Below are 19,235 nucleotides of genomic sequence, written 5' to 3'. Positions count from 1 at the left end.
ATTGTGAAATAAAATTTATAAAAATGTTATAGGGGAAAATGTTGTGAAATAACATACATTCCAAAATAATAATCAGACTATTAAAATAATTATCAAACTTCTCACAATCCCATGCTTATGTTAGATTTGTTTGTGTCTATATGTATTAAGTTTAGTTAGTTAAATGCTCTGTTTAATTTTGAACACTTTGGATCTCTCAATGGGGAATATTGTATTGGTGCATATTGATAAATTATTTGTTTTCAGTCAAATTACCCCACACCAAACCAGGTACCATGCAATATTCTGTCACGGGAATAATTGTACACATTACACAAAGATGGGGAGAAGTGGGGGGATTATAGGGACCCAACAGCTCGATTTTGCTATAGGACTCCCGGGTAGCTTAATCCGGCCATGGTGTCCCGTCGTAGAGATAAAAGACTGTGGCTGTGAGCAAATAAAGCTCATTTTCTTTCAGCGTAGTTATTTTCCATTAAAACGGTAGTGATTCTGCGCGGTGCGCCACACCGTTTCCCATGACGTAATTTGACGTTCCCTGTGAGAATCCAGGAAGTGGGTTGCTCGCTGTTGTTTGTGTTCGTTGTTCGCTAATCGTCTCTGTCTTTCTGATTTGATACAGCGCTTTTACGGGCCGAAATGGCAACGTTTATTTCAGTCCCGTTAAAGAAGTCCTCTGAAGCGGATCTGGTGAAACCGCTGTCGAAATTTGTAACGGCCACATACTCAGCCGGCGAGGAGCAAGGGGAGTATATCCGCGCCGTGGAGGAGTTGAACAAGCTTCGCAAAAACGCGCTGGGGAGGCCGCTGGACAAACATGAGAGCTCACTGGAGATCCTTCTCAGGTAGAAAACCCTCCTTTTATAACACACCCGAACTAGCTTTCATTTTACTTACACCCAACTTTCTTACCTGTGGCAGTGAGCTTGCTCAGTCATCGCCGCACCCAGATGTGTTAGCTTTTAGTTGCTAACTTGGGAGCTAAAGTTAGTCGGGCTAATATGCTAGGAGGCTTTTCTCACCAAAATAACTGACTCATATGCTATTCCTGCCAAGTTTCACTGAGGGCAGAACACATACTTGACTTGTTACCTTGTGTAACTGAACTGTCAAATAGGTAAAATAAGAAATTAGCCATTTAGGCGAAGCTAGGTATTGATCTTAGCTATGAAAGGACTCAAAGAAAACTGGTTTACTTGACTATTAGAATTTGCTTCAGCTTAAACACTATTTTGTCCCCAAACGCAGAGTAGTTTAAATATTAACAGAGACTGCAGTTGTTGAAAATAAGATATGTATGTGTTTGGTCATAGACATGTTCAAACTCCTCAGCACACTTTTAGAGTAGCCATGTATTTACACAGCATCAGTGAGAAAGTTCAGCTCTCCTGACAGATGTCAGTCACCTTTAGGTCTACCTGCAGCCCATGCCATCACTCCGTCCTCCACCAACAGCCACATGAATAGACGTCAACAGTGAGGCAGGCGTGATATCAGCAAGGGGAGATTAACATGATAACTCTCCGTACAGGTGTGAGTATGAGATCAGAAGAGAGGAAAGGCATGCTACACAGAAGGCCTATATATACACTTTACCAGTGGATTTTATGTTTTGAATAGGATATCTGGACATATATAACATAGAAAATACACATATACACAAAATATAAAGAGCAAAAGAGTGTCACAGTGCTAAGCATTTTGCATAAAGGAACTGTCAGGAGAAAGATGTATGTGACTGAAACAAACTTCCTCTATGTCCCATGCTCCATGTAGAGGAAGGCTGTCAGTAACCACTATCATACTGTTATATAAATATGCAGACTTATAATTGTTTAATGACAGGAAAGGACAGAGAGGTCTTGGCTACATATATTATCATGTATAAAACTTACCACTATTAGGTGATGCAAAATTAACCAACATGCTCCATTCCTATGTGAAATATAGAAGCAGACTTTGACCTTTCTCATCTCAGTCTTTGTTCTTTATTACTCATAAGTTATTCAATGCATGGGGCTTGTAGAGATTACGCAAGATGCCAGGAATGCACTTGCAGGTTGCCGGTCTTCCACTTTTCTCCACAGTCAGTTACTTTTAAGCTTCAGTGCCAAATAGAATTACCTTATATTTGCCAAGATTAGGCTCTTGAAAGTTTATTTCAGCACAAGGTGCTGAGTGTAAAGCACTGACAGGTCGAATGTAGGGAAAATTGGAGTAATGCAAGACATTCAGTTTCCTTTAGCATGATATGTTGTCTGCAATGCTTTTCTGGGACAAACTACCTGTGATATCATAAGTTGATGGTGTGGTTGATGGTAATGACTGCTGTTTCAGTTTATGTTTGGGATGCACTTATCCAATACACTGATTCGGTATTGGCTTCAGTTTGCATCCCTGGTTTATGTTAGTAGTTTGTAAAACAGTATTTGAGAGGGACATTGACAGAAATTCTAAAAAGAAAAGAAAAGACCTGTACTGTGTGAAAAGAGGAAATTTCTCACAGGATCTGAAAGTTTTTCCCACTCTTTTAATCTCTTCCTACAACTCTTCCTATAACTACCTGACTCATGAGTTAACTGTCATTAGCTTACAAATATATAGAGATTTTGAAAGGTGTTTAGTGTAAGATGTGGGGCCTGTGGGATAGTCGATGCTTGCTCTTGACTTATTAGAGACGAGCTTGAAGCTAGCATGTCTGTGCAGAAATGGCTGCCATTGCTGAGTGTTAGCATTGTCATTCCTTGGCTCTGTGCACATGTCGTCTGTTAGCAATGTGCCAGGTAGCCAGGGCAACGGGGCCTATCCCTTTCACAGGCAAGCAGACATACAACTATTGTGTCACTGTGGTGACCATTGTTTTGTTTAGGACGTTTCAGTCAACTAGAAGGGCACACCTCATCTCAGCTTTCCTCTCTCTCTCTCTATGTGTGTGTGTGTGTGTGTGTGTGTGTTGCCTCGTCTATCTGATTGCAAAAACATAAGGAAGATAAACTTTGTTTATGTATATTCTTGCACTCCAGTCTTTCTCGGCACAGGAAAAACAGGGTGGATGAACTTGTACTAGGGGATTCCCTAACTGGCCTCTCCGCATGTTGTCATTCCTAATAATAGACCATTCACACATCACTGACAGGGACACTGATAAGATGAAGAGCTGAGGAGCAGTCATGGACTCTGTATATCTATGTGTGTGTGTGTGTGTGTGTGTGTGTGTGTGTGTGTGTGTGTGTGTGTAATGGCACTGCAGCGTGCTTGCCTGTCCTGATATTTTTTCCTGACTCATTGTCAAGTGTCTCTGAAATGGCAGAGCTTCCTCAAACCACAGAGGTGCAGTTATGTAATAATAATCATTACCCCCTAACCTAGTTTCTCAATTGTTGCTTACTGTACAGTTGAATCTCTTTTTTTCCCTTTTTGCTCTTTTTTTTTGCTTAACTTTAACAAACCAAACGAAAGTTCACTAATAATCTAGAATATAGACATTTCTGTCTTTCCAATAAAAACCGACATACAAAACAAATGTACTGTATTGTAGTATTTTAGCGACACGATTAAAAAACATGGTTTAAACCTGTAATTTCTTTCTTTTTACAGATACTATGACCAGCTCTGTGCTGTTGAGCCCAAGTTTCCCTTCTCTGAAAACCAGGTAATTGCTTTGACAGCAGACATGATTGTGGGTTAGACGTAGTTTCCAGACAGAAAAACTTTAACACAAAGCCTCTCTCTGTTTCTGCAGCTCTGCTTAACTTTCACATGGAAGGATGCCTTTGATAAAGGATCGCTGTTTGGGGGCTCAGTCAAGCTCGGTAAGTGCAGCCTCTTAACAAGTCCATTTGTGTCCGTGGATGAATATCTGTGCATGTAACTGTGAGTGCACAGGGATGCAGTTAGCTGCAGAAGGAGGAAATGATATGACAAGAGTTAAAGTCAATATAGGGCTTTGCCCTGGAGGTACATATCTGTCATACGTTCTCTAAATCGATTTGTCTCTTTCTATCTGTCTCTCTCTTTCACACGCGTCAATAAATAAATCCTGTTTTACTTTGCATCCAGAAACAGCCCTGACAAGTTGTTGTGAAGGGTTTAAATGAAAAAATAGCCACTGAAGTATGTGTAAGAGAGAGAAAGACATTACACAGGTCTGCATGTGTTGTAAAGTGTGTGTCAGGGCCACATACTAACAGGTCTTCAAAACAAAATAGAAAAAATGAAAAAAGAACTTTAAAGAGTCAATGTGAAATGAAAGCAATGAGAGCGGGACAAAATCCTCTGGTTCTTAAGATTGCTCTTTGTTGCAGTCCACACTTCACATTTATTCTGTTCACGCTTGAATCTTTTGTCCTCTGTGGTGAATTGTGGGAGCTCATGACTATGGGATTCTTTCCAGTTTAATCTGGGCAAGAAAATGTAGAATGAAGCAATACAAATGTTGGTTGGAGAAAATGCCAACCCCACACAAACAGCTGTGTCAACCGAACAGAAAGAAGTCGATACCCGACAAGTAACATGAAAGATGCATGTCACTCTGTGCTCTGTTTAACAATCACTTTCTAGCTGTGAAAAGAAGTTGAAATTGATCTTAATGTCTCAAACTCTGTGGAATATTTGCCACTGTGCTATGAAAGTGCATTCAGTAATTCAAGTTGTCCCTGAAAATAACCACAAAGTTTTTTTGCGTTGCAGCTTTGGCCAGTTTGGGTTACGAGAAGACATGTGTGTTGTTCAACGCAGCAGCACTGGCCAGTCAGATCGCCTCAGAGCAGAACCTGGACAACGATGAGGGACTGAAGGCTGCGGCCAAATACTATCAGGTGGGCGTACCACCACATATTTATATAGTTATGTGTACAACATGGTTTAAATGCTAGGTGGAAATAACTGTATGAAATATCAGTGTTATATGTCTGGTCAGATATGTGGAGGTGAGCTGCAGAGATATGATGCTCAGTCAGATGTAATGACTGTAATGAATATAATTTTGTGGCTGTACTCCTCATTTGGTTTGGGTGACAAACAAGAAAAACACCTGAGATATGTAAGGGCAAGTAAAATGCGTCATCATTTATTCTATGTCTGTAAATATCAGCACATGGGAATATACTTTCAAAACTGATTTTCATGCAATTTTGACATGTTTTACTAATCAAAATAAACTCCATACCTGTGACCCAGCATGAGCATGCGAGAGACCTGCAGGACTTACAAATTTATCTTAAATTTGCAGGCAGTGGCCTTTTGTGAAACATGATGCAGCCACCATCTGTGATCTGTGTGTGTAAGCAGTGCTAGAAAATTGTTTTTGTGAAACGGGCCACTATCACGTAAAGGTAGCTGAGTGGAGAAAAGCGTGGCATGAATTCAGATCATATGCGGTGGGTGCGACGGAGCTGAAACACGATGCATTAAGCAATCATTCAGTAGAAAGTGGGGGTTAGTTATGTCCAGCAAGGACAGCTGGGGCTGATTTTGAAAATAAAAATTCAAGTTATGTGAGTTTCAGTTGTGGCACTTATGTCTCATTTGTGCTTCTTTTTATTTATGTCTCTATCCAGCTGGCCAGCGGAGCGTTTGGTCACATTAAGGACACAGTGCTGTCTGCGCTGAACAGGGAGCCCACCATGGACATCTCCCCTGAGACTGTAGGCACCCTGAGCCTCATCATGCTGGCCCAGGCCCAGGAGGTCTTCTTTCTCAAAGCTACTTCAGGTATCAAAAGACAAAACACGCTAGTTGTTCAAGCGAGCACTGGCTTCACATACAGACTGTAACATTATAAACTAGTGCAAGGACTCCAAGAGCTTTTCAGCGCAGCATTATTATAATTTATCTATTTTTCCCTTATCTGTTTCCTGTCACTTAGATACTCAGAAAAAGGGGCCATTTTTATGTCTTCGCCCCGGCAACAGCCATGGCCGGAGGCATAATGCTTTCATGTTTGATTTCTGTCCATCTGTAGATACATACAGTACATACATACAGCCTTCCTTTTTTTGACACGATACACTAAATAGCTTTTATTGAATTCCTTCAAAGTCTTCTCTACATATATAATGAGCCTGAACAGACATTTATGTAAACTGCAACTTGACTGTTTGGGGGAGGAATACAACCGCGATGCGGAAATTCTAGATAAGTCCCAGCTCTTAGTTTTGAAAAGTGCATCACACACAAAGGACCACTAATTAGTCTGTTCCTCAGTAATGTGTCTGAAAAGTTTCAGTGTTTAGGGACACTGGCATCAAACATCCACCAGTCTTGCTGATGTAAAGGAAGCAGAGTAGTTGTACTTTAAATAAATAGCATCATTAATTACACACTCATGATTTTTTTTTGCCTAAGAGTAATTTCTAGCAATGGCAGCAGACAGTGATGTGGGCTGCACACTGCCTCTGTCCCAGTTATGTCTTGGGAGTTGCTTATGAGAGTTTTTAAGCACAACACTTTCGAAAGTTACATCATAAAATAAGCTCCCATTTAATAAAAATAAAATAAAATAAAAATAAAAAGTATATTTTTGCTGAGAGGGATGACTTTGGTGTAAATGAGTTTTTACACTTTGTAAGATGTAAAGGCAATTTCATCAAGGAGATGTATTAACACTGTTTTTAAATGGATGAAATGCACAAGAGATGACTCTGAAAACCACTTGGAGAATCTCTGCTGTTATATAACATCTAATGTGAGTGAATGTATGACTGAATGTCAGTAATCAGTTTGATCATTATGCAAAGTATGGTTTGCAAGAACACAACTTGTTATCTCGACTGTGTTTTGATATGTACTCTTTGCTGGTTGACTTAAAAGTGGCTTGTTCAACCAACAGATAAGATGAAAGATGCTGTCATCGCAAAGCTGGCCAATCAGGCAGCGGATTTCTATGGTGACGCCTTCAAGCAATGCCAGTACAAAGACAACCTTCCCAAGGTATGTGAAGGACACACATACAGTCACACACTAACCTAAAAACTGCTCAGGTTTAACACAAAAACAACAAGAAACACATTCACAGTCAGCCATATGCTCATTGTAGTGGAGATGAATACAGAGCTTGGATTCTGCATGGTGTGGCATCCGTATGGTGTGCGCGTGAGATTGTGTGTATTGTTTTGTATGTGTGAGTTTATGGGGAAAAAAAGATTCGAAGCGTGCTGCTCAGGTTGTGTGACTATCCAAATTGTAATCTCTCTATTCTCATTGTACCATTTCCGTCCTGTTTTCACTCTGATTGGTTGGTTACTACTTAAATTGCAGTTTGACCTGTATTCATTCTGATTGGTTTCTCACCATCTAATCATGGGCATCTCAAGTACTTGCTGTCTGTCTAAAACCTGCACACACACGCTCACACCCTCACACAGCAGATTTTGATATTTTCAGGTGAATGAAATTAAACTAAAGTGAAAAGCATGAAATAAGTCATTTGCACCAGCTTTTCACAAGTTAAAAATTACACTTATGCATATATGAACAAAACAAAGTCATAACTACATTAACAATAGATTGTTGAGTAAGTTTAATATATCTCTTGACCCCTAAATGATGTTACAGCTCGTGGTGCTACAATGAGAACAGCTGATTGCTTTTAATTCGACGGTACTGTAGATGTTTCCCAGCAGCAGATTTCGACATTACTAAGGTCTTTACTATCTAGACATCCAGTTTTAATGGTGCAACCCTAACTGAAACCAGCTAATAGGAAGAGTAGTTACCAAGAGCTTTGGAAGAGCTGTACGAACAAAATAATCTAATCCTGGTCGTACATTCTCGTTGTATGTACTCTGTCATGAAGCATTTAGTTCTCCTCAGTAACAGCTCTACACACATTAGCTTGTAGTTTTTGAGTGTTTAGAATGAAGACGTCACTTTTTTTTGTCTACACAGGAAACAAGGTCAGAGACATTGATCGAAATCTGAAAAGCAGCATGTCTGTTCTCCCTGAATGGCGCACACACACACACACACACTCATGGCTGTGGGACGTTTGATGAGGGTGTAGCAGCTTTTGCTGAAAGGTTAAACACTCATGGCCTGTTCTGTTTTCTCTCTCGTCTTCCTTTCTTTCTGCATCCCTCGTGGTGGTGGTGTTGGCACTGGTTGTATGTGCGTGTGCGTTTGCGTTGTGTCTTGCACTCCTCTGACTGCTTGTGCCTGTTTGTGATTGGCTTTCGTGATGTCATTTGTTATTTGACTTTGCTGGTGTGCATTTGCCATTTTGTGGTTTGCCTTGCCATTGTGTGTGTGTGTGTGTGTGTGTGTGTTGTGTGTGTGTGTGTGTGTGTGTGTGTGTGTGTGTTGTTTGTTTGTGTGTGTGTGTGTATATATATATATATATATCTGTTGGCGTGCCTGTGTGTTGCTCTGTGGTTGCCTCTCCCTGGTCAGTATTTTTATTTTCAGGAAGTGTTGCCGGTGCTGGCGGCCAAGCACTGCATCATGCAGGCCAACGCCGAGCTGCACCAGAGCGTCCTGGCCAAGCAGAAGAAGCGCTTCGGAGAGGAGATTGCTCGCTTGCAGGTACACAACTTTTGCATAACTTTATTGTATTGTCCCACTCGTGGATACACTCAACATATCATGTGTTGTATTTTCAGATGATGTTGCAACTCATTAATCATAATTTGGATGAATTCTGTGTATACTTCAAAAGTAAAAAACTCATGAAGCATATTTGTTTTCCTCAATTTCGTCTCCTCTGTTAATCAACTCAGCACGCAGCAGAGCTGGTGAAGACAGTGGCCTCTCGTTACGACGAGTATGTGAGCGTTAAGGACCTGAGTGACAAGATTAACCGAGCCCTGGCTGCAGCCAAAAAAGACAACGACTTTATATACCATGACCGCGTTCCTGAAGTCAAGGATCTGGAGCATATCGGCAAGGCAGCGCTGGTCAAAGCCACTGCCATCACACCTCCACTCAGCCAGAAATTCACAGGTACGACACACAGACACTTAACACAGTTCCCCGTTGTCACGATAGACTGACTCACCTGGAGAGACATAAAACAAAGTATTTACATCTGAGTATAAGAGACAAAGGAAAGTGTTTTCCCAGACACACAGGTTGTGTCAGAGTCCTTATCATTTTTTTGATCCAGTTAACATGGGAGGTTTTAAAGAAATAGTCTGACGTTAATTCACTGACTTGTCAAGAGTTAGATGTCTTCGCTGCCTGTGAGCTTTAGAGGTGCTGGCAGGTGGACGTTGTTAGTCTCAGAGAGAGCCACACTTGTCTTTCTACAAAGCTAAGATAACTGACTCGCTGCTAGCTGTGCTGGAGTGGTATTGATTTTCTCATCTTAACTCTTGCTTAAAAACAGAAGATAATCATATGTCCCGAAATGTCAAACTGTTGCTTTAACGTCACCAGTGCAGTGCCTGTTCAACATGTCTATTGGTAGGGGCTGCTTTCATGGCCTGTGTTAATCCAGCATGTAGGTTTTCTTGAGAGCAACATCCAATCAACTTCACGCTCAACACTGTACTTCCTGAGCAATACACCCTGCAGTCTGTGTGTTCAGTCGGTGTTACTGCTGAAGTTGTCTGCTCTGATAGTGTTTGAGTGACGGCTAGAAAGAGGCGCAGAGTCGCAGTTGAGTGGCGCCTTTCCTCAACTTAATACCAGCAAAGTTTGAGGTCGATGAGATGAGCAGTTGTTGAGAAAATAGACAAGACAGACGGACATTTGTCCATCTGTACGTGGATATCTGTGATAATTTGTTATAACACGCTTCAGCCAGCATTCATGCTGCCCAATCAATGGTCATTTAAGCAACATAGTATGCCAGTGCCATAATGTCAAATAGGCATGTTGTGTGTGTATGTGTGACATTTCACATTCCCATGATTCACCGTTGTTTATGGTGAGAAGACAGTTTTTTCTACCAGGATATTGTAAAAACAACCTGTGAGTTGAGACTTCCCAAATTCCCATTTGAAAGACATAACACAGCAGCCTCTCACTTCATGGCTGCCATTTAAGTTGCTAACCCTTTTTATTTTAGCATAATCCCATCCAAACTCACACAGGCTTGTGTTTTTCTAAGCGATTGTTATTTCCTCTTCAGACTTGTTTGAGAAGATGGTTCCCATGGCGGTGCAGCAGTCCATGAGCATTTACAGCCAGAGGAAGGCTGAGACCGTTAACAGACTGGTGGGATCGATGAGAGAGGCCACCAATCTCTGCAACGGGTACATTATCCTATGTCTGTATGAGTAGCTCTGCTTGTGCATGTCAGTGTGCAGGTATATTTGTGTAATTTACTTAAATGAGTATGTCCATGAGTGTCTCCATGCATGGATGGGTTTATTAAAAATTCATAACATAATGGTGCACCAGGTGCCACTCAGATGTTGACGAAAGTACTTGTGTTTTTATTGTAGTACCCTAAATAACCGTCGAGCCCTTTTGTCAAACTAATTGAAGATACTATTAATTGATTTAATTAATAATAAGCATTTTATGAAATTAAAATAGTTACATATCTTAGTTTTTTTTATATGAAAATTCTCTCTCTAAAAACAAGTCAAGACTCAAATTGAACTTTGTTTAAGCTTCGTCTTCTTTTTTTTTTTTTATATATATAACTGTGACCTGGTGACAAGACACAGGCTGATGTTTGAGAAACCATAATATCCACTGATGATGTGTAACTGTCCATCAGGGTGTTGGCGTCCCTGAACCTACCAGCTGCTCTGGAGGATCTGTCAGGAGACTCTATCCCACAATCCATTGCTGAGAAGGCCAGATCCATTGTGCAGCAGGGAGGACTGCAGAGCATTGAGCAGCTAATCAAAGACCTGCCTGAGCTTCTGACTCGCAACAGAGAGATCCTGGATGAGGTTGGTGTCAGCGTCAAATAGAAACACACTGAATCATACATGTGTTACTACACCACTTGCCAGCAATCTAACCTCTCACCTTACTGCTTATCATAATCCTAAATCCATTTTAAAAAGTAAAGAAGGCACATTTAGAAGTACAACCACTTCAACAGCTTGTTTGTCATATGCCTTTGGTTTCTTGACAAAGTAGCATATGAATCTAATGATGTAGAACAGCTGACTTGGACTTCCTGAATGTTGGACTTTTCTACCACCACTACCAGAAGAACACATGAATACTAAAAACTCATAATTGTTCCTAATGGCGGAAATCCCAGATCAGGATCATTACTGAAATCTAATCCACTGATCTTTGGGCCAAGGACTGGCTGTCCACCAGCTTCAGCCAAACCATTTATTAGACAGCTTACTAACAAATAAACAGACGGGAGGAAAAACACAAAACATAAAACACAATCTGCTTCCAAGTTTTCTGGCAGAGTTGAAAAGTCCTAATTTCCCCCAAAAAGTAGGCAGTTCTGTTGTAGACAATAACTCCAAATGAAAAATAAAAAACAGAAAAGTACATTTCTGCTGGCCAAAATGCAGACTGTATATTGTTTATTTATTTGTTTAAAATGCAAACTCTAAGCATGATTTTTACCTTTTTAAAAGACACGTAAGCTGTGCTGAAACAATTTATCGATTAGTTGATCGATAGAAAACTGTCAAAACTGTCAATTTTTGATAATTTTGTCACAATCTTTAGGTTGTTTATCGAGAAACTAAACTAAACATTTGCTGATTTAAGGTTCTTAAATGTAAGTCTGTTGTTGTTCCTCTGTCTTTCATTGGGTGCTTGAGTTCTAGACCTTGTTTTCTGACATTTTTTGGACAAAACAATTGACTGATATATCAGAACAATTAATCGATAATGACATGCCTTACATGAATGTATGTGCTGTATTGTTGACAAAAGATCGCTGAGTAATTATACAATGAATTCCAAAGTAGTCCTTAAAAGTCAGTACTTATGCACATCGACCCATGGCCCAAGCTATAAATGAGTAATGAAGGCCTAGTCATCAGATCATTTAATGTGTGTGTTGTTAAGACATTTATATTTCCTGCGTGCACTCAGTATGTTTGTGTTTTTGTCCGTCAGTCTCTGAAGATGCTGGACGATGAAGAAACAACAGACAATGAGCTGAGAACCAAGTTCAACCAGCGCTGGAACAGAACCCCTTCTGGAGACCTGTATAAGCCCCTTCGTGCAGGTACACACACAGTTTGCTTTTTTACATATTTTGTGAGTGTGTTTCCATTCCATGTTGCCCTTGGTCCTCATCTGTCCCCTTTCTCTCTTCTCTTGCCCAGAGGGAACTAACTTCCGCAACATCTTGGACAAGGCTGTACAGGCCGACCAGGTGGTGAGAGACCGCTACGGCTCCCACTGTGACATGATCGCCCTGCTGTGTAAACCGGAGAACGAGCTCAATGCTGCTATCCCTTCTGCCAACCCGACGAAAACACTGCAGGGCAGCGAGGTCTGTCTGCCTGTATTTTTGTCTTCATATCTTTGTTTGAGTGGCCAGTTTATGTAAAACTACACTTCTTATTGCTGTCTTCCACCTTATCCCAAGATATTTAGTGTGCCACATAAACACGCAGTAGAAACTTGCTGTACACAAACACCCAGTGGACATTGTGTACTTTATGGCTCTTTCCCTGCTCCCCACAGTAGCCCCATTTTTCATTTTGTTTGCTGACTTTGCATTGTGTTCCACTAGGGAACTTAAAGAACTAAGCAAGCAGAACTGGGAAAGAGTGAAGAAGTGCATGTCTCAAGCAACACTGCATCCATGCTAAAGTGAAAAACAAAAAGGTGGTGAGGTGTGCTGTAGCCTGCAGTCATCATTACAAGGGTGAGAGGTCAGTAATGTAAGGTAGTGTACTGAAAGTTATGTTGCCTTCACTCCAGGTTGTGAACGTGCTGCGCTCCCAGCTTGCCCAGCTGGATGAGATGAAGAAGGAGAGGGAGACTCTGGAGGGAGAGATCAAGGCCGTCACCTTTGATATGTCTACCGCCTTCCTGACGGCGCTCGCCCAGGACGGGGCCATTAACGAGGAGCAGCTGTCACTCTCCCAGCTCGACCAGTTGTACGGGGCCTACAACCAGAGGGTACAGGCCACCCTCCGCACACAGGAAGAGCTGCTGGGACAAGTTCAGGTATATAAACCCAACACGAGGTGGCCTGGTGTTGAAGAGACACGTGTTACTGGAATCAAGAACATTACCTGTATCAAACAGAAAAACATGCGTGCAAACGTTTCTAACAGCAGATTCAGATAAAATCCAAAGAGTGATTGAAACCCAGTTTCCCCCCTTGAATGATGCCCTTGTGTGTGAAGAAAATTTATAGTTCGCTGTGTATAAATCTACTTAGTTTCTAAGAAGTTTCAGAGGTTTACCTCCTCAGTCTGTGATCTTTCTTTTCAACCTGTGATCACCTTCCAGACATCCCACCAGGAGTTCAGCAGTCTGAAGCAGTCCAACACGGAGGCCAACCAGAGGGAGGAGGTTCTGAAGAAGCTGGCTTCAGCCCACGACAGCTACGTTGAGATCAGCAGCAACCTGCGCGAAGGCACCAAGGTACTCGCTCAGCACAACACACCGGCACACATGAGCCTCAGCAGGGATGAACTGTACTGCAGTAATGCATATCTTGCCAGAAACTTTCCACTTTTATTTGTTTTGTGTGTGTGTGTTTCACGGTGGTTTGCAAGCCAGGTGATTTATTTTTGTCCCCTTTCTTTCTCCTTCCTCAGTTCTACAACGACTTGACAGAAATCCTGCTTAAGTTCCAGAACAAATGCAGTGACATTGTTTTCGCTCGTAAGACGGAGCGGGATGAACTCCTTAAGTACGTACTTGTCTGTTTTGTTGGGTTAAGTTTAGGGTTTTTATTTTTTTTATTCTATTGGTTTGTGTGACAGTTGTATGAGCTGGTTAGGTTGAGGGCACCTGACCAGCTGGAGCAGATGAGAGTTAAGGCATCCTAAATGCATGACCACAAAGGAGACAAGTGTACAGGTGATGTTTGTAATGTTTCACTCCTTGTCTCAGGGAGCTGCAGCAGAGCATCGCCCGAGAGCCCAGCGCTCCAAACTTCAGCGTTCCCGCCTATCAGAGCACCCCTGCTGCCGGCCCAACCCCTGCACCCAGGACTGTATTTGTAAGCAGTAACTCACGAAGCCAAACACTGAATACCACAGAACATTATAAAAGGCAGATGGTTGTATATCGATCTGTCTTCCTCCTCCTCTCTGCCTTCCAGGCTCAGCAGCCTCAGCAGCCTCAACAAGCTCAGCAGCAGCCCCCGGCAAAGCCACAGCCCCCAGCCAGGCCTCCTCCTCCCGCCTTCACCCCTCAGGCAGCCTCCACACCTCCCACCAACACACCACCGACTGGCCCTCCCACCAGCAACCCACCGCCTGTGGCCCCACCCTCACAGGCGCAGGGACCACCTTACCCCAGTTACCAGGGCTACCCAGGGTGAGTTTTCCATCACAACATCCCGATTTCAGAATACATTTTGACTTGTATAACTCTTTGTATTGATGTCGGGATGGAGTGGGATCGTTCCTGATCGCCGCTTCCATTTTTAGTCTTGTTTTCAGTTGCCAAAATACCTGCATTCCTTAAGCTAAGAGGCTAATCTCTCTTAGCTCTTCAAATGCTTGCAAAGAGCAATGTAGAAAACATTCAGGCTTCTCACTTTTATCCAATGCTGATCGTCTCTTTCACCCATTAAAATGACAAATGTCACTGGTGGCAGGTTATATTAGCTGTACCTAATGAATGTTAATTTTGTAAATGAATACTTTGTGTTTGTTGGCGAACAAGACCAACAAAGTGGTGACCTCCCTCTAGAGAACTGGCCCCACTGATCACATCATGTCACTTTAATGTGAATCCTCCAGTTGAATGTTTATGCATATCATTTGCATAGTTCACCGGCCAGATCTCCAGTATTTCTCTTTTGTGGTGTCTATGCAGGTACTTCCAGATGCCTATGGGCTACAACCCCTATGCTTATGGTCAGTACAACATGCCCAACATGCCCAGCATGCCCAACATGCCCTACATGCCCTACCAGGCGACTCCAGGACAGGGAGGATACCCAGGAGCCCCTCCTGCCGGACAGCCCTACCCTGGCTACCCCCAGCAACCACCACAGCAGCAGCCCTACTACCCTCAGCAATAACTCTCCTCTCTGTCCCCTCATTCCTCTTCTCACACGTTAACACCAAATAAAAAACTACCCCCAGCAATAACACTTTATCTCCTTCAGCTCCTTTTCTTCTCATCTTTTGTGTTTTTTTCTCACCATCAGCAGCTGTAGAAACCCCAGTGAACGGCAACTCAGAGCTGCTTTGCACTTCTCCCTGGAACCAATTATTACTTAGCGATACTTTATTTCATCTTTCACCAAGGTTTTTCTTCTCTATTCCATCTCATGTTTTCTGGGCACTTTCCCTAAAGTATCTCAACTTTCATCAAAGCACTAACCCCTTCCTCTTGCCTCTAAGATTATTTTTTATGTGCCCATTTTCTAATGATTTTGTTAATTGTTTAATTTAAACCCTAACTGGTTTTCATTAATAACTGACTCTTTGTCTGGGCTGGACTGCTGTACATCACTCATGGAGGCACACATAATCCCAGGATGGCTCTCTGTCTCCTGGTTTGAGAGTGTGTGTTGGGTGGGTGGATGGGTGGTCATTACGAGTCATGCCACTGATGGGAGAGCGCAGCCACATCTTCACTCCCCCCACCCACTCAATGCCCAGTGCTTCTATATCAACTATATTCCTATTTTTGTAATGAATACTCGCTGATGTATAAACCTATAAAAACGAATGGCCTGTAGGTTTTCTAATGTAGATGATGACTGTTGAGAGTCCTGCTCTCTTTCGCTCTTTTCTCTCTCATCCAGGGATTGTGGGTATATTTCTGTGTTACAATCAGAGGCTGTACAAGTGGCAGAAATGGTTCTATTATATAAATATATGTATAAATAAGACTCTGTATGTGGTTAACTGAGACACTCTGTGCACTTCACTCTCATGCTCTTTGTGTTTATTTTTATTCCTCAGCTCTAATGTGATTAAAAACAACAACTGCCAGCCAAAATTGGTCTGTATTTAAATGCTAGATGTCATGTTTGTGTTTGTATGTTTGTATGTTTGTATGTATTCCTGTTGCTATCAAACTGTGGAGGTTTGTAAAGCAGCCAGAAGAGGGCAGTCCTGCAGCTCACAGTGGGAGTAGCAGCCTAGCAGCACTTCACCTGCCATTGTTGCTCCTCTCAGCCAATCAGGGACGGAGTTGTTCCATCCGACTAATCGGACGCCTTTTGACCTCCTGAGCATTTGGGGCAGATCCCATTTAGATGACATGCAAATTACGTTCCAGTGAGGTCGTGATCTCATCCAATCATATTTCCCCGCAGGTGATTTCTCCACAGACAGATTTCATCCCCAGATATTTATTCAGTGTTAGGAGACGCTAATGATTTCACATATTTCCTCCCTGTGTGTGTGTGTTTCTGTGTGTGTGTATGCGTGTGTGTGTGGCAGGAAGGCAGATGGCAGCGCAGTGTGATGTCTGGAAGGATGCATGGAGATGTTGGCAGAGAGCTGCTGGTCCCCTGCCTGCATCCATCACTCCACCTCTCTCCATTTTCCTCTCTCCGTCTAATCTGTCTTTTCGAGTTCCTATCAGCCCAACTCTTTAAGAAAAGATCCACCATATTTCACTTCATTTTCCCTCAGCACTCTCCCATTTTTTGTTTTTCTTCCTATCACACTCTTCATCATATTTTCTTCTGCTCCTAAGCTTTTTTTTTCTGTAAACCACCTGTCTTTTTATATCCTCAGCTGTTCTCTTCTCCATTTTTCCCCTCTCCCCTGGCTCATCTGTTTTTGCTTACCATTCATCTGTCCTTGCCGTCCAAGCCGCAAATCGTTGGCAGTGAGTTGTCTTCACTGGTCAGTATCTCTTGGCTCATACATGTCTCATAACATCACGTCAGTCCCTCTGTGTGTGTGTGTGTGTGTGTGTGAGAGTGAGAGAGAGAGAGTGTGTGTGTGTGTGTGTGTGTGTGTGTGTGTGTGTGTGTGAGAAAGTGAAACTCACAAGGAAGGATATACACTTTTAATCAGATCTAACAGCTCACATCTCCTACTGGAAGCGACACAGCACATACACACTGCCATGTTTCTCTCTCTCCCCCTCTCTTATCTATATACAGCATGCCGTTGCTGCCAAAGCCAATTGTAGCTCTAGATGTGTTTATCAAAGGTGTCTGTATGTCTTGGGCGCTTAATTTTAACAAGACGTTCTCCACCGGAGGAGTGTCATATTTTAATTGGTCTGAAACAGAATAAAGGCAGCGAACAGAGCACTGCAGTGACAGGTATTAATTACCTTCTGCCTAATGGCGCCGAAACTCAGCACTCAGCCATATTGGTGCTCACACTATTCTTACTCCCCCTCTCTTTTCTCTTATCGCTTTTCTCTCCTCCTCACCATGTGTTTGTCCGCAATAGGGGAGAATTGAAGCTTTTCTTTGCCTATGAAGTTTGTAATTATACAGAGATTCTTAATTAAGGAAACATATTTTGCAATACATATTTTCTCATTTGCCAGAGGCTACGTGGAAAGATTGAGGAGTAGCTCAACTAATTTAAGAAAAACAGGTGTTGCAACTCAGAATGCGTGAAAACTAGTTTGCAAGCAAGCTAGGACGTCTAAGCTGTCAGCTAAAATAAGGATAAATGGTTGAAATGGCTAACTAAAAATAATGAATAGGTATTTATTTAAAGGTAACAGTTAAATGGTTGAAGCCCATAGTTTGAGTATTCAATGAATGGTTGACATAGTTAAATAGATAAACTGTGAAAGTAGGGGGCAGCTGACAGTGGATGATACACAGTTGAAATAGCTGGCTAAATGTAAATAATAAATAGTGAAAAGAAAGCTAAAAGCTGTGAATAAATGGGTGAAATAGATGGCCATAGTTAAAAGTAATGGATAAATAAATGGCTGAAAGGTCCACCTTCAGCCTGACGGTGTTAAATATCATCCTGCTTAAATTCAACTGAAATGAAATTAGAAACATGACGAGTGGGTTCAATGAAGGGTTACTTAAGTTCATCCGACAGGGCTGTGAAGGTACATCAGGCAAAAAAAATAAATAAAAAGGTTGGGAAGCACAGCTTTAATATAACTGTTTTTAGTGATTTTTCACTGTGGTGTAATGGGGGGGGGGGGCAACTGCGATCTGTGTGCTCTGGCTGTCATTCTGCTTTCGTCTTCCTTTCATTAAGTGCAGTGCGAAGTAGAAATGTGAGAATCTTTAAAAAGCAAGAATGACATAGTGCTGAAATCTCATTTACGGTGTTAATTTGATCAGTCTATCAGCTCACAAGTTGCCAGTATCAGTGCATGTGCGTTGGCTGATAATTTTGCCTCAGTGAAACAGCTCTGTGGCCCTGGTATGTGCGATTTTTATTTTATTTTTTTCCATAGAAGCGAGATGCCTGAAATAGCTCTGATTGACAGGTATAGAGACACAGTTACTATAACAACTACCTCCTGGCTCTCATGAGCACTTCTCTCTCTCTCTTCCTCTCCGCCCCCCCCTCACCTCTTCTCTTTTCATTTTCTTTTACCAGCTCTCCTTTTACCCCCGTCTCTCTCTCACCCCCTCACTATGTGCATGTGTGGGTGTAGAGGGAATAGATTATGAAAAAGAACTCGACTGCAATATTCCTTCACACGGAGATGTTTGTGTTGCAAGATAGAGAGGCCTGGCACTAGCTATTGGATCTAACCTGTGTGGGTGAGGGTAGGCGAGAGTGGGAAGATGAAACATGCTTATACAACACGGGCAAATAAGCCTTTTATATTCCTTTCGTGTTTCCTTTTTGGAGCCTGTTCCTCTGTCAGGTTGAGCTGCTCCGCTTGTATAATCAAGTCAGTCCACTGTGCAGTGTTCCTGCATGCGTGCATGTGTCTTTGCAAGCGTGCACGCTCTTGTGTCAGCAGGCAGCACTGTGAGGCCACCCGATATGATGGGTGAATTTCAACCGCGATAGAATCTAGTGGGACTGACACTGGAGAGCACAGAGCAGGAGAGAGGTGTGTGTATAAGTGTGTGTAAGTGTTTGTGTGTGTGTGTGTGTGTGTGTGTGTGTGTGCGTGCGCTGCTGGGAAGGAGACGGACGTCATTGCTGCCACCTGCTTTACTGGGACAAAGGCCAGACACATACACACACACTTGCATATGCAGACAGCCAAACAGAGGTCAAAGCAATCTCTTTACATAGCATTAATGATAT

General features: G+C 42.3%; 1 protein-coding gene across 2 annotated transcripts; it reads left to right on the top strand.

Annotated features, from left to right (window-relative positions):
* The first annotated feature begins 537 nt into the window (after positions 1–537).
* pdcd6ip (programmed cell death 6 interacting protein) lies at positions 538–16,023 on the top strand. Of its 2 annotated transcripts, none has more exons than XM_023412189.2 (18): positions 538–845; positions 3,598–3,652; positions 3,743–3,812; positions 4,690–4,817; positions 5,559–5,712; positions 6,830–6,930; positions 8,404–8,520; positions 8,715–8,937; positions 10,070–10,193; positions 10,667–10,844; positions 11,992–12,103; positions 12,204–12,373; positions 12,808–13,056; positions 13,345–13,479; positions 13,656–13,750; positions 13,954–14,062; positions 14,165–14,382; positions 14,887–16,023. In XM_023412189.2, the coding sequence occupies exons 1-18, from the start codon at positions 640–642 to the stop codon at positions 15,092–15,094; spliced, it is 2,652 nt and encodes an 883-aa protein (XP_023267957.1). In that variant the 5' UTR covers positions 538–639; the 3' UTR covers positions 15,095–16,023. The 2 variants fall into 2 exon arrangements, with proteins under 2 accessions (XP_023267957.1, XP_023267956.1); XM_023412188.2 differs by having other exon boundaries at positions 8,389–8,520.
* The last annotated feature ends 3,212 nt before the right edge of the window (positions 16,024–19,235 follow it).

The sequence above is a fragment of the Seriola lalandi genome, unplaced genomic scaffold (assembly GCF_002814215.2).
Source record: "Seriola lalandi dorsalis isolate HSWRI2012SDOR001 ecotype SW California unplaced genomic scaffold, Sedor1 jcf7180002054476, whole genome shotgun sequence".
Classification (NCBI taxonomy): Eukaryota; Metazoa; Chordata; class Actinopteri; order Carangiformes; family Carangidae; genus Seriola; species Seriola lalandi.
Note: the sequence above shows the minus strand (reverse complement) of the source record. Positions and strands in the feature narration are given on the sequence as shown.